Source organism: Actinia tenebrosa, unplaced genomic scaffold (assembly GCF_029948245.1).
Source record: "Actinia tenebrosa isolate PJP-AT-01 unplaced genomic scaffold, QUT_ActTen_1.0 PGA_scaffold17__23_contigs__length_9995812, whole genome shotgun sequence".
NCBI classification, from domain to species: Eukaryota; Metazoa; Cnidaria; class Anthozoa; order Actiniaria; family Actiniidae; genus Actinia; species Actinia tenebrosa.
Genome location: NW_028292577.1, coordinates 4,609,374 through 4,625,458, shown reverse-complemented (window position 1 = coordinate 4,625,458; position 16,085 = coordinate 4,609,374). Strand labels below are relative to the sequence as shown.

The 16,085-nt window shown below is 37.4% G+C and overlaps 1 protein-coding gene across 9 annotated transcripts; it reads left to right on the top strand.

Moving 5' to 3' along the window:
- LOC148910297 (uncharacterized) lies at positions 1-9,783 on the top strand. 9 transcript variants are annotated; one of them, XM_089031785.1, is made up of 5 exons: positions 4,723-4,738; positions 6,278-6,962; positions 7,072-7,229; positions 7,584-7,692; positions 7,846-9,783. In XM_089031785.1, exons 3-5 carry the CDS (start codon positions 7,155-7,157, stop codon positions 8,118-8,120), a joined length of 459 nt encoding a protein of 152 aa, XP_088887911.1. In that variant the 5' UTR covers positions 4,723-4,738; positions 6,278-6,962; positions 7,072-7,154; the 3' UTR covers positions 8,121-9,783. The 9 variants fall into 9 exon arrangements, with proteins under 9 accessions (XP_088887910.1, XP_088887904.1, XP_088887902.1 ...); XM_089031784.1 differs by lacking the exons at positions 4,723-4,738; positions 6,278-6,962 and adding an exon at positions 1-79 and having other exon boundaries at positions 7,604-7,692; XM_089031778.1 differs by lacking the exons at positions 4,723-4,738; positions 6,278-6,962 and adding an exon at positions 9-79 and having other exon boundaries at positions 7,607-9,783.
- The last annotated feature ends 6,302 nt before the right edge of the window (positions 9,784-16,085 follow it).

Sequence of the window (16,085 nt, the reverse complement as noted above, 5' to 3'; positions counted from 1 at the left end):
CCTTGCCTTGTGACTACTGAACTCCAAGTGCCGTTTTAAAAATGTTAGAATGAAACCGATCAATATGAGCCTTTTGCAGGTAATTTTATTTTAAAAATCGTTTGAGCCGTTTATGAGATATCGTGGAAAACACAATACTTTGAAGATTTTGCTAAATCTTTACTTAAAGCGCTCTTCGAAAAGATTCATTCTCAAGGCCAGCAAGGAAATAGTTGACCAAACTTGCACGGTTTAAAAACAAGAGCAATAGCAACATTTTAGGATATTTTGAAGTAATTTTATTCAATGGTAATTTTTTAAACCGAGTGTGCAAATAAACGCGCGATAAACAAAAAGTTAAGTATGGTGATCGCAAATCTGTATCAAAATTCTTACATGCATATTCAACCATCCGCAAATACGCGGATCAAGCAAACAATTCAATACTATTTTTTTAAAAGAGGTTTCAAGGGAAAGATGAAATTTCGTAATGAGCGTTGTTGCGTTTACGATTTTTTTTTTGCCTATATATTTTTTCCATGTTTTGTCCAAAGTTTTTTAATTGCTTTTGAGATATTGGAGGATAAGCAGCTTGCTCAAAGTTACGGAAATCACGAACGACAAAATATTTTGAAAAAAGTTTACATTCAGTTCTCATACTCATGAATATTTAATGAGGAGAAAACAAAGCAGATCACTACTGTGACGGTGGTTTGGAATTGTGTTCTTAATTTGCATTAAATTTCGTAAACTTTTTCTTTGATTTTCTCCAAGAAATATTCATTAGTTTGAGAAGTAATATCAAACACTTGAGAGAGTTCTTCCTCGGCTGCGCCTCGTTTTTTCAACTCACTTTTCGGTGTTTGGAAATCGGAAGAAGAACTCTCTCGCGTGTTTGAAATATTACTTAAACGTTAACTTGACAAGAGCAACTGATACAAAATAAAAAATGATGCAAATTGCAATGGAAAATACAAAATAACAATTTTTTTTTTTTTTTTCATATCTGTCAACAACACAAATTTAATCTCATTCGTATAATCATACACTAGCTGGAAAAGCTCAATAAATGGTGAATATTTGGTGTAATTTTATATGTTATTCAATATTTAAATTGCTTATCTATAGAAATATGTATATGTACTATTGAATGAAAGTCTTCTTTGTTTTGCCGACTGGACCCCGCGATAGGAGGCAAACAAAGCTGCTTTTTCTTGAACGAAAAACATACAACAGTTGATTAGAAACAACCGAATTGGTGGCAATATGCCCTCCGTTTTTTATTTCATTCATTCATTAACATTTTACTTATCAAAACATTCGAATGACGCATGAAATTCATGCGCAGAAAAATGTGTGCAAACAATGCCCATGATCCGCCTTAAGCAAGGTGCTCCGCGCGGGAGCTCCACTACTTTATCGTCATGATAAACATATTCGCAAGAGAATTTTATAGCTCGCTTTAAGATCGAAATGCTTCATTTAAAAAAGTTAAAACAGGCTAATCCTTGCTCAAGAACTCTCATAGATATTTTTTTAATAACTCTCCATTATCTTTTTGAAGCAAATTCAAGGAGAACATGACGCTTCGAACGGCAAAGATTAATGAGACCTGGAATGTGCTTAGTATAAAGTACTCTGCTTCTTCAGATCAGATGGAATCTTAAGATAAATATTGTTATGTACTGTCCCTTTTTAGTAGAATTAAAATCCAAAAGTCTATAAGAATATTTTATATATCGTCAAGTGCAAGTAAATAACAAGTCATGTTGAATAAATTGGATTTTATATATACATGTACTGCGTTTTAGGCCCCGTCCATACGTACCGGAAATTTTGTATCCGCAATTTTTTGGGGGGGAATACGAGTTGCGTCCACACGTGTCCGGAAAATTTTGTATCCGTATCCGGAAATTTTCGAAAACGGTCTCCAGAGTGGAAATTTTCGAATACGCTCCGAATACGGATACGTGTGGATGATCGTATCAGCAAATTTTTGAATACGCTGACGTAAACACGATTTTGCGCATGCTCAATAAGAAAACTATCCGTCAAAGGAACTAGGCACTAGCGTGCATCAGGGCGGATCAAGAAATTTCCGGATACGTGTGGACAGTGAAAACGATTCGAATACGCTGCGTGTGGACGCAAATATTTTCGTATCCGCAAAAAAATTTGCGGATACAAAAATTTCCGGATACAAAAATTACGGTAATAGCTACTTAGCTACAACAGCGTTACTGATGATCTTGTAATAGGGATGCTGACATCATTCTTCTTGGGTGTATTGTCATTTGCAAGCGAACTGTGAAATAATGAAAGTGAGGCTCTTCAAAGACCTAACGCTGGACGCAGGAACTACTGGCTCACAATTATGGCGGCGGGCGGAAATAAAAAAATAGTGTAGCCAACAGAATTCGACAAGAATCAATTCATATAATAATACGTTAATACCGTTAAATGTAAATTTTTATATTTTGTTTCGAATCAATTCATTTTTTTTAGCTATTTGTTTTGAAATCAGTTTATTTTTTAAGCTTTTAGGGATCAAAATGGGGGTTGGAAACTTGAAACGCTTTTCAAATGAAAACAAGGCGTCATGCTATGTTATTATTACTATATTATTATCATAAGATGAAGTTAATATTGAAGCTGTTGCCTTATGTTTTTATTAGAGTGCAAATAATATACCCGTGAAATAGATAGCTAACTAATTACTAACTTTGTGCTATTGGTTGCCTTAGGCCCCGTCCACATATTGCCGGATAAATTTGAATCCTAATTTTTATATATTCGGTTAGGCCTACCGTCCACACTAGTCCGGGCGAATCCGGAACAATTCTTCACCGAAAACGATTTTTCTTTCGAATACGGTCTCCAGAGTGGAACAATTTGAAAACGCCGGCTAGCCGTATTAGTGTGGACGGAGAACATTTCGCATCAGAACACAGGTAGCCCAAGCTTGGTTTCTGTGGTGTCATGTTATAAGAAAATGTATGGGGATTCAAAAATTTCAATAAAATCATTGAAACGTGAAATAAAGCCTCGAAATTTTACCCGATCATTGAGAAATAGCACTTCTTTAGTTCGCTCTGTGTGGTTATTTTTTGAATCTAGCCCGTTTTAAGGATTTTTTTCTCCACCAGTAAGAAATAAGAGAAGGTTGGAGACTCGGGATCCCAAAAGCCCCAAAAGCGAACCATCACGAGTCTTTGAAACCTCGTACGTCTTCGAATTTTCTTTCCAGCGCCAAATTTTAGTCATAACCCTTCTCTCACATTCCTATAGAACCGAGAAAGTCGCATTAGAGATTAGTCTTCGTGTCTTTAAGCCATGAAATTTGCCTGTATTCACATACTACCTGGCTTGTTCTGACCCGTACTTGGAGCTCACTGTACACCAATTTAACGCATTTCCTTCGGCAACCGACCCGAGTATACGACGGAAGTCTTCGCATCGTAAATGCGGATTTGGATATAGTCTTTCTTCGAAATTATTAGTTAAATATTTTTGTATCTTAGGCCGTTCAAAAATACACTCACCATAAAATCCCGAGGGTATAAAGTTGACACGCTGGAAATAATAGTAAAAGTCCATGAAAATATTCCTCGCGTAATATATATATATATATATATATACCGGACCCTCAGTATACCGGAATTCTCTCTAAACCGGACAAAAGTTTTGGTCCGGAAATTTTTCCCATATATCTTTTGTGAAATAAACCTCAGTAAACCGGAACCTCTCTATTCCGGAAACCGGACGAAAATTTCGGTACCAAACGCTATTTAAACAATAGAATTCAACCCCACTAGTCCGGAAGAACGTACACTTGTTTCGGAACTACCGTCACTAGCGTATTTGCGGGTGTGTAAATTGAGTCTACAGGGACAGCTTCTAAACTCACAAAATCATCGAACATTTTCTTTAAATAGTAAATCTTGTTCACAAATAGACATATAAAGGCTAATTAATTGTTTTCAATATATAAATGTTCAAACAGAATGCATAAGGAAGGTTTAATAGTGTTGAGAAATACTAAAGATCGAATGGTTCGCGAAGTTGCGGCCGCCATGTTTTTTCATGTCACATGGCTTTGGGGTCATTCCCAGTCCATTTTACCGGGGATTTTGTTCAGATCGTATTCAGAATGTTTCTTCTTGGCGTTCTTTTGAAATAAAAGTAAGAAATATGCTTAGTTTTTGATCTTAATGTTGATATTTTTACTTGAACTTTCGTTTACGTGTTTGTTTATACTGACGCCAAACGATTAGACACAAACATATTTTCAATAGGTGTGATATCGCACCAATTCAAATCAAAAACAAAAGTAAGTTGCAAAAACCTCAGTATACCGGAAACCCCGCTAAACCGGAAATTTTTATCGGTCCCAGCACTGTCCGGTATAGAGGGGTTTTACTGTAGTACTATCAATTATTTCTAATCTATATAATCTATCAGAATACGAAGATTTCTTTCTTTCACTCCTACTGACAAACTGATACATGCTTTTATAACATCGAAAATTGACAATTGTAACTCTCTTTTGTTTGGTCTTCCTAAATGTTCTATTGACAAGGTCCAATCTATTCAGAATGCTGCTGCCCGACTGCTAACTCTCTCCAGAAAACACTACCATATCACTCCAAATTTAAAGAATCTTCACTGGCTACCTGTATCAGAACGTATAAAATACAAGATCCTATTACTCACTTTTAAAGCTCTTCACAATCAGTCTCCAAACTACATAAAGAGTATGGTATGTGGACCGCGTGGCACTAATGAAATAGTAGAAGATAATATAGGTAAGTTGTAGTGCTTGGGAACGAGGTTATTCCGGGCGAAAGCCCTTGGAATTAAATTCGGAAAAATTAATTTCCGACCTCGCTGGGATTCGAACCCACGACCTTCGGAATTGTACTACCGATGCTCTACCAGCTGAGCTAGAGGTCAACACTTACTTACACTATACCGGACCCTCAGTATACCGGAATTCTCTCTAAACCGGACAAAAGTTTTGGTCCGGAAATTTTTCCCATATATCTTTTGTAAAATAAACCTCAGTAAACCGGAACCTCTCTATTCCGGAAACCGGACGAAAATTTCGGTACCAAACGTTATTTAACAATAGAATTCAACCCCGCTAGTTCCTTATCCCCGCTAAGTGTTGAGCTAGAGGTTAGCATCGGTAGTACAATTCCGAAGGTCGTGGGTTCGATTCCCAGCGAGGTCGGAAATTAATTTTTCCGAATTTAATTCCAAGGGCTTTCGCCCGGAATAACCTCGTTCCCAAGCACTACAACTTACCTATATTATCTTCTACTATTTCATTAGTGCCACGCGGTCCACATACCCTACTCTTTGCATCATAATTACCGCGACCTTTCATCTATTTCACCCCGGCCTGCTCTCAGTCTGACCTCTAGCTCAGCTGGTAGAGCATCGGTAGTACAATTCCGAAGGTCGTGGGTTCGAATCCCAGCGAGGTCGGAAATTAATTTTTCCGAATTTAATTCCAAGGGCTTTCGCCCGGAATAACCTCGTTCCCAAGCACTACAACTTACCTATATTATCTTCTACATAAAGAGTATGATTACTTCCTACAAACCTTCAAGACTTCTCCGTTATTCAAACTCTCTTCTCTTAAAAATACAATTTACAATCTAAAAACTTATGGTGGACGATCCTTCTCTTTTGCTGCACCTGAACTCTGGAACTCTCTACCTCTATCTTTACGATCCTGTCAAACTGTCCTTGAATTCAAGTCGCAACTTAAAATTCATCTGTTTAAAAACTATTTTCATTTTTAGTTATCATTAGTTTTTGATTATCATTGTTATTATTATAGCGCATAGAGCATTTATTTGGATATGCGCTATATAAATGCACTATTATTATATCTTTTTAGCGCCTTTCTAATTTCGTTTTTTTACATAAAGTGTAATGACCTATGGTTGATTGAAATATTTTTCCACCCCCCCCCCCCCTTGAAAAATCCTGTATCCGCCCCTGTTGGAATAAAACAAGTTAATAGTTCATAATTTCAATTGATATTGAAATTTCTCGTGAGAGAAAACAGTAAACTATGTTGTTTTACAACCCACAGCTATTAATTTTTCTATTTTTCATGGGCTAAATATATTGATATCGTAAAATCATTGAAAAAATAGACCTATAGAGCCCGCCGTTGGATTGCTTTTTACTTGTACACATTAATATTCAGTAAGTGTTTATTAGTAAAATACAACAATCTTTGGATCATTTGAAATATCTTTTATTTTTTTATTGTATTTGACAGTCCATACTACCACGCTGAACAGTAACAAAACGTATAACAATTTGTTGTCCTCAAAGACGTTTGGCTCGAAGATGCTGTACTGCTATCGAAAGCAAAAGGCGAACAAACAGTATTAGGCAAATAGTTTAGAGATATATGCTCTTGATCTGGGATTGCATGGCTTTCAAAAGCATTTAGATACATCTTGTCACCTTCGATTAGTATGTTATCTATAGTAGAACAACTCCATTCATGAATAGGACAGAATTGCGCACATGAAAGTGCCGAAAAACTCGTAAATGAACATTGCCTCCCCCCAATAATGTAACTGAACTGTTCATGACCTTGATGAATAGTTCCACGAATATATAGAACCGCACTGTTCGTAGAACTGTGGAAGTTTACCTCAAACTCCACGCTGGTCGAACGAAGGAAGACCATGAGGCTGCGCAGTGGTCATCTGTGCATAATGTAATAAAACAGACCGCTGCCCAAGTGTGTTGGGTGCGCATGTTTCTGAACTGATGACGTAAAATGAGATTTTTTTCTACCTAACGTGTCCAGTACCTCTCGTTCGTGTATAAACAGGATACCCGCAAAAATTAGTGTTGCTCCTCGCTTCGCTCGCAGCAGTAATGGCTAAGGGTGGTGCGGGTAATATGAAAGTTTGACTAAAAACATACTTCTTGGGGCGAACCTTGGCATGGTAGGTGATGAGCAGCAGATATATGAATATTTTAGCTTTTGCGTCTTTAATTTTTGTTTGTTTTTAGAAAAAATGGCTAAAAGTGGTTCCTAATTTTTACATTCTTCAGGGACAGATGGCAAAGAAAGGCTTAGACTGGAAAGGTCAAATACAATACCTCGATTGGGACGATGATAATATTAGGCTGAGCCAATGCAAACTCCGGGATCGGGAATGGCAACCAAAGCTGAAGCATCAGTATATTGTTCTGGAAACAAAGAACTGGAGGTGGGCGAGCGAAAAAGACGGAGAGGGAATCGTATTTTAAGGAGGAAGCATGGTCGAGTGGTCGTAGCTTCGGTCTCGCAATCCGGTGGTGCCGGGTTCGAGTCCCGATGTGGCCACTACCTGAGACTGTATTTGTCCTGATTCCTGATTAGTTCAAATTCAGTTTCTCGACCATGCTTGTTAATAGCCAACTGGTATGCCTCCTTGCCAGTTGGGATTCTTAACACGCTTTATGTTCATTTAATCTTTCATTTCAGTTTATTAATCGTAGGAGGGCCATAATGGAAACTACTGGGCCATCAGTAATGTTTGTCACCCTCGTTAAATAAAGTCTATTTATTTATTTTTATTTATTATTTATTTGTATTTCAAAGAAGAAAAAGATTGGAAGACGATCAAGGGTATATACATTATGGTATATCCATACCCAATTACCCAACCTCGAGAAGTTCATCCTGGACAGGTAGTGGAAATTCCATCGATAGGGATGATAATATGATAACACATGAATTCTCGAATGAAAAAGTGCTCACTATTAGGCTGTACAAATGCAAACTATGGGAATGGCAAATTACTCAGTTTTATTTGAACCATCAGTTTGTTGTTCTGGAAACAGAGAACTGGTGGTGGGCGATCGAAAAAGACGGAGAGGGAATCGTACTTCAAAGAAGTAAAAGATTAGAAGACGTTGAAGGGCACAGAACTGATGGTACACCCAGACCCGAACCATTAATGCAAATGCATTTTCATGACGTTCGAGAAAAGGACTTAACGATGACAAGAATACTGGACTACGTTGCTTTTACAAAATTACATCTCCCCTATCACTTTTTATTTGCAAACTGCAAACGTTTTGCTGCGGAGCTTTATAATGCGATAATTAAGTATTAGGACTTCTCCCATGCAGTACCATACTCTTATGAAACGCAACGGAACTGTAAGGTCATATTCAAGTAAAGTCGCTAGAGGTTAATTGTGAGTTTGCTGAAGATGTATACACCTATTTCAAAAGACGTTGTCGGTTGGATATCTGAAATCAGAAATCTGAGACCGACTGGAAATGTGGGGGACTGAGTGTTTTCTCGTTCAAAATTCAATATACATTTACCCAGATCGTTTGCCAGCACAGGTCATCGCTCAAAGTTAGTATATCAAGATATTAACTTTTTGCGAACTACTAATTAAAACCACAAACAATTTACAGCTTACAACCCACAATTCCTTTCGGTCTCAGATTTCAGATTTCCGACCGACAACGTTTTTTGAAATAGGCGTATATCCTAATCGCTATTTTAGTATATTAGAAATTGTTGTATTGTTCCTTAAACCATTGTAACGAACCATAATTTCTTAATACTCTTAAAATACGTTAATATTAATATTTATCTAAAATATTTAATATTAACTTTTAATCAATTAGTAGTAGGTTTAGTTTAGTCACGTTAACGTTAACGTTTGTATTTGATTACAAACATTTTAGAATCACTCCACCCTAAGGGTACTCTTGTATCCTGCTGCATCGAAAACATTTAGATTTTCCTTCTTATGTTGTTTAGCGGGTAATTTAGGGATAATAACACTATATTTAATATTCTTGTTCTATCATATTGTAGACCCCTGGCATGCAGACTACCTGTATGAGTCCAGTCATATAGCCTGGTCAAGCTAAGCGAGTACTGCTCAGTGTACACCTGATTCTAATTGTAGTTTTATCTTCTCTTCGTGACATTCGATGGCGAGTGTTCTCGAAGGGGGGAATAATATGTAGAAGGGAAAAATATAATCAAGGGAAAATGTTAGGGAAAAACATCCTAGAAATAGAAAATTATCTGCTAAACCTTCTGTAAATAAGGAATGTAAGGAAATCTCTTTATTTTAATGACATGTCAATAGACAACTTGTCATTGACCAATGGCGAGTCATTCACAATAACTTGTTCATTAACTCCAGGGTCAAGGATGTTTGTTCATTGACATGGCCTTACACTTCTAATTGGGAAGTACGTTTTGTAGTAAACAACAGCTGCAAATCTACTGTACGTTTCCAGTGAAAATGGGTTTTGATCATGTACAACTTTGTACATGCGTACTGGAAAAGAGCAGGGTTGTTTACTGTACAAACAACTACTTCCTAAGCCTTTTTCTGTTCACTTTTTCAGAATGATCTTTCTTATAACTTTAGGATATCTTTAGTGCAATCTGCTCTGTACTAGTTAAGTTAGCGAACGCCACCGACAGATTTTCAGGGTCAGCTCTTAGAACTGAGTGCTCGTACTTTTTCCTAAAGTCAACACCTGTCTCAAGCTCTTACGTCATACTTGACCTAACTGGTGTAATCTAGTTTGACCTAGTATAACCGGTTGTGAGGTATTGCGTAAGCTTAGTCCTTAAATACGAGCTTACTCAGAGTTCAGTTCAGTGAGAGTGAGTGAGAGCTGATAGCACAGTGCACAACGAAGTAGCAGCTAGTCAAGAGCCATAACCAGAGTTCAGATGAGATCATTGTAAAGTACTACAAGCAACAGAAAATAAACCAGAAGGAAGCAACTGAAGAACGACCCGAATCTTTGTGTCCGTTGGGAAAGTATTACTCCCTCACTTCTACTTCGTGACACTATTGATGGTTTTCACGGCGGTGTCACAGGGATTTGTGTTCCCCCGAGTTATGTGTTCCCCCGAACACTGAGCACTAGTGTTTTGTGTTCCCCCCTCCCCTCCCTATGAAACATCTTTTGACACGATTCTCTCCCCCAGGTCAAGGATGCTCTATAAATGATTGGTTTTCGGTTTACAAACCGGCTAAATCTTAGAATTTTCTTTAAATCTAAATTCAACGAAATTCTTTAAGGTGGCTCGACTGGGTTTTGTTTGTGGCGTACCTTCGAAGTTTCAAGGGGAAATGCGTCGCTGTCAATAAGTTAATTTCAAATAAATTATTATGACATGTTTAGAGATAGATTCAAGTTTTACATGATATACAATTTATCATGATCGGAGTTACCATAGCAATACAGTGACGTCATGTCATTTTTTTATACATTCCATTTTTGGCGAAATCAGACGTTTGTATTAAAAATTGTTTAACAGAACTTAAAGTTCATATGTTTGTCTTCAAGTTAACGAAGTTTCGAAGATTTGTATGGAAGCGTTTCGAAATAATTGCCGTCGGAACTTTTGGGCAACAAAAATGTAAACAATCCAAAGCAATTAGTTCATGTGACCGAAACCTTTCCTTTCTGGACATGGGAAAAGCTTTTTTTGGGGTCATAGCGTTGTGTTACTATTCCACTAGTCCTTCTGAGAAATGGAAAGAAATCGCGTTATTCGATTTCGAGAAATATGATTTCAAGCCTAGTTAGTAAAGTTGTGCCTTTTGATATCTTGTCAAAAATTTCACTTGTCTTTACTAAAAACAGTCAAACTCAATAATCCAATGATGAATTTTTTTTTAACTTCCAAGTCAGTTACTTTAGATAACGCATTTATATACCCTAAAGTTTCAAGTTCATTGAAATAATTTAAAACCGTCAAATAATATTCTCAATTCCATAAACATTTGTATCCTAATTCTAAATATGCAACCGCTTTCTTCACTCGCACTTTGTTTATATCGTTACGCCTTTCTATTGTCCAGAATATTTCCAAAGTCGTGCATTCCAACACCTCACGCTTCACATTCGAAGCCTGATTGCTTTCCGAAACCCTTCCGACTATGATGATTTGTGATTGCAATTTCATATATACTTGATACTATACCATTCTAAAGACAAAAAAAATATTTTACTAAATAAAGTTTAACTGACGAGAGTACTAGATAGTCGTGTGACAAGTCCTTTGTTATTTGCTAGCTCATAGAAATTGCAATCACAAATTCGAAACTTCGTTAACTTGAAGACAAACATATGAACTTTAAGTTCTGTTAAACAATTTTTAATACAAACGTCTGATTTCGCCAAAAATGGAACGTATAAAAAAATGACATGACGTCACTGTATTGCTATGGTAACTCCGATCATGATAATTTGTATATCATGTAAAACTTGAATCTATCTCTAGACATGTCATAATAATTTATTTGAAATTAACTTATTGGCAGCGACGCATTTCCCCTTGAAACTTCGAAGGTACGCCACAAACAAAACCCAGTCGAGCCACCTTAAATCTAAATTCAACGAAATTCTTTAAATCTAAATTCAATAAATTATGGAAGCTTCACAGTACGATAATGTTTTTAACTATTTATCCCGAAAGGAAAATCCTCCTGATTTTGTGAATAAAGAAAAATATGTTTTACGGAGAATGTACAAGAAAATCTCGCTCGAACGGAAACTCACCAGCATCGTGTACTATGTTACGTAGAAGGAGTGGAAAAGAGAGCGGTAATCAGAGGAAGTGAAGAGAAGCAAAGGGTCTTTGAGGAGAGTCATTCATCTGTTTTCGCCGGTCATGTAGGGCTAGATAATACAGCAAAGAAATTTTGCATATCGGTATTTTCATGTATTTTGCCACGAGATCAAGAAAAGAACTCGCTTGATTTATTAAATTCGGTAAATAAAATTTTATCTCCTAAAATACCAACGGCAGTAGAGGATCACGCGGTTATAAAATGTACGATAAAGATGTACGATAAAGATGTACGATAGAGATAATCCATTTCCTTTTCGTTTTCAGAGTAATAGTTATCTTTTTAAAGTTAAAACATGTCCTTGACCTGGGGGAGAGAATCGTGTCAAAAGATGTTTCATAGGGAGGGGAGGGGGGAACACAAAACACTAGTGCCCAGTGTTCGGGGGAACACATAACTCGGGGGAACACAAATCCCTGTGACAGCGGCCATGTTGGAGGAACTTAACAAAAGAATTGTCAATGAATTCTTTTGTTATATCCTCCGACATAGCCGCCGTGTCTTTTGTTATTTGATTCTCTTGGGAATGGTTGAATACCATCAATAGGGGCAGTTGCCACGCTTTTCCAGTAAGTTAGTCGAGAGCTCTGTACTGACGCGATCGCTTCTTATACGGCTTGTTTGTGAGGTATGAGTACACGAAAACTGTTTTGAGTTAAGAAAATTTCATGAGCCCGACATTTTCGTCTCTCGTGAAACAGCTCTGTCAACTGTTGCGAGATCTTTGTACTGAATATCATTAAAGAGCTTAGTAATAGAAAATAGCTGTACATTTTTTGCTATGAAAAGACAAATAAAAACAAATAACATTCATCAGTTCAAATACCGCGCATTTTTAATAAAAAAATCGACTCCTATTCAGTACATATGGGGTAACATAATAGTAAATCACTCAATTAAACATTTTTTGTTCCTCTGAACATCTTTTCAATGGTAGGAAGAAAGGAACTCATAAATTTTGCCTTTTTGATTAATCGATTGTTTACAAGAACAATTCTGAAAACCTCCCCAATGTAAAACTAAGCTAGTTATCGGCCTTAACCTCGGGGTTATGTGATATGTTCACCTCGGGCCGCAGGTAGCCCAGGCTTACCGTTAGTGTTGAATAACTGAATCGATCGAGAGACAGACAGAGAGACAAAGATTGTATGGGTATTATATGGGTATTTTTGAATCCTTATTTTTACGCTTTAAAATAATTAAAATCAAATAAAACTCCCACCGTATGTTGTTGATATATTGAACAGCCCCATGGTTTATTTACAGCTCATTTCGTCGGCCGTTTTTTCTGAGTCGTTTCCTCACCTTCTCCTCTTTAGTGTGTGGTGGGGAAGCGTCATCTAAACCCGAACGAAATGAGCTGTAATTAAACCATGGGGCTACCTGTGCTAACCTGGGCTACCTGTGCTCGGGCTTTGCCCTCGGTGAATATGTGACATAAGCCCTCGCTTCAGGCCGATAACCCTCACTTGTGTTCACTGCTATTATTTTGGTGTGTAATTGTTGTAAGGTTGAATTTAATAAATGTTGAGTTCCAATTTTTAATGTTTCTTGAGTTCAAAATTTTGTAGACTGAACACCCTTACAATGTAAAATAGTACTAAATCTGATTAGTACTAAATGATACAGCTCGGCGACCGTTACGGCGCGGTTGGCCTGGAATCTAGCCAAAACCCTCCCAACGGGCCCCCTCATGGTTTGGGAATTGGAAGTCACGACAAATACTCGGCTACCCAGGGTAAGGGAATATTTGCAAGAATCTCTTGTCAACTCCGACCAATCACATTGCGAACTGATGTCAACATATTTTAATAGGCTAAGTTAGCGCGGGATTTCCACCTTGGCGATATTTCTCACGTGTAGCTTGTCAAAATCTGTTGACATCAGTTTGCAATGTGATTGGCCGAGCTGCACAAAGTTTGACTGCCGCGGGTTCTAAGCGTTCAAAACGGCTGTTAATTTTGGAAATCTCGCTGGATTTATTCCTCGAGGGGATCATTTTAATGTGATATTTTTGGATTAACGTGAAGGGCAACTATCAGGCTTTCGTGTTGTGGAGTATCGAAGCAAGGGGACGCGTTTTAGTCTGCGAATCGATGGATTTTCGAGAGCGGCTCGGTCCGTTGGCCTAATGGAGGTCTCCTTCCTTTCCTTCTTCTTAGTAGTGAGGGGAGAACTCAGCTAAAATCCACCAAATCGTCCTGAAATCGCTACTGGACAACAATAAAAACACAAGGAATACCACATGAGGGTTTGGATTTATTTTCTTTATTTTTCACAGAGTTATAAGCTAAAGAGTAATTTCCCATACACTGCCTTATAAATCGTCTTGTTATATATGAGATTGAGCTTCCTGTGACTACAGGAGCAGTAAGTAAAGAAAGTAGTTCATGTAATGTCGTAGACAAACCACAAAACAACAGTTTGGCAACGTTTAATTCTGCCACAAGCTCTGTTGACAGTAGGCATGGCCAACAAGCATTGTCGCTGTTTTCTGGTGCCGTTATTCATGGCGGTCAGTTTAGCATTAAGATTAACAGTCTTAATGAGTCGCCAACATTATCTCAAGAGGTTGAAAGTCCCACGGCAAAAAGATACAAAAGAATAAAAGTGCTGAGTGATTCTGACTCAGACTAGTTAGGACTCTTACGTGTGTACTGCTCGTTTTCAGTGCTTTTGCAAGTCTAGTGATCCCATATCTTAGCATGATTGACTTAGTTTATTTTTCGTGTATTAGTCATTAGGTTATTTTTTGATTGGTTTTCACTTTAATATTGAACAAGTACACAATTCTGATCTAATTATACTTATATTTACAAGTTTATCACACTATTAGAAAGAGACATTTCTATTTCAGTTAACCAATTGTTCGAGGTTCAATAAATTTTTCTCTCAACTCCAAGTTCAAAAAATTTTTACTTGTAATACAGTCTCAGTTCGTCTCAGTACTTATAAAATAAATAAATTCACTCGCTCGAAGACTCGCTCGTTCGTTTGATTCTTCACAGCTCGTGAATAAAAACCGTACGCGCTCACTAACCATGAAGTAATCTCTATGTATTGATTATTTAATTAGTATTATTTTGCACTCTTTAGTTAGGCTTGTACAATGAGACTCGATCACAACGACCTAATTAATATAAGTAGTTCAGGTTTCGATCTTACCTTTTAAAATATATTCAGTCATAGGAAAACTTTCAAGCATCCCACGTCAAACGTCCCACGTTCGAATAATAAAAAAAAACTGTTTATTCAGTACCATACTTCGGGAGTAATCGGAAAGCAGCCAAGCGAGATGAGACCGTGCATGGTGCGAAAGAATTTGATGTTATGATCATTAGCAAACAACAGAATTCCCAGAGCATCAAATCGTTGGGAAACGATCAATGTTTTCTGTATTTCTCGTTCGCTTTAGATCGCTTTAAATGAGTTCAATAGTCTTGCAATTTTGTGTAATATTAGTTTAAGTTCTAATTTGCATCATCCCGTAGTTTTGAGTAAAATTATCAACGAATTTTAGAATAATGGAAGATTTAGAATCTAGTAAGATTGACTAGAAACCTGCGATGAAAAGTGCGCATCAAATGTTTACCCCGTCTTCTGCATTATACGTTTTCACAAAATCGCATAAGTCGATTACCTTCAAAATGTTCCTTTTAAAACTAGATACAGAGTAAAACTTAATGAGCAATGACTTTTGTGAATATATAGCTCTGAAATATCAATTTCGGCCGTATGAAATCCATTGTTTGGTTTTGAAGTAGATTAGTGCACTACATTTAAATTATCTCAAATATCTCATAATTAGCAGATTAGCGTGTTATGACGTCCGATCTCATTAAAAACTGCATCAAACATCAATTCAATCTTTATGTGACTTATGTGCAAAAAAGATTTGCAATCGGATAAAACACGTTTATGCACCAGCGTTTCAAACGCGGAAGGTAGCGGTCAAGCGTGAGGGAGTCCAGCCACCTTAAATTTTCAGTAGTTACTGAATAAGACATTCTCTTTCGATTTCGGTTTGCTCGTAGCAAAGTGTTTTTTAATTAGGTCGTTGTGATCGAGTCTCATTGTATTAGTGTGTCTGGTTTTGGATCGTTGTGGCTGGTTTTGGATCGTTGTGTCGCTGATTTTGGATCGTTGTGGCTGGTTTTGGATCGTTGTGCGCTGATTTTGGATCGTTGTGGCTGGTTTTGGATCGTTGTGTCGCTGATTTTGGATCGTTGAGCGCTGATTTTGGATCGTTGTGACTGGTTTTGGATCGTTGTGTCGCTGATTTTGGATCGTTGTGGCTGGTTTTGGATCGTTGTGTCGCTGATTTTGGATCGTTGAGCGCTGATTTTGGATCGTTGTGTGGCTGGTGTTGGGTCGTTGTGGCTCATTGTGGCCTCTTGTGGCTCGTTATGGCTCCTTGTGACTCCTTGTGGCTCGTTCCGGGTTGTAGTAACT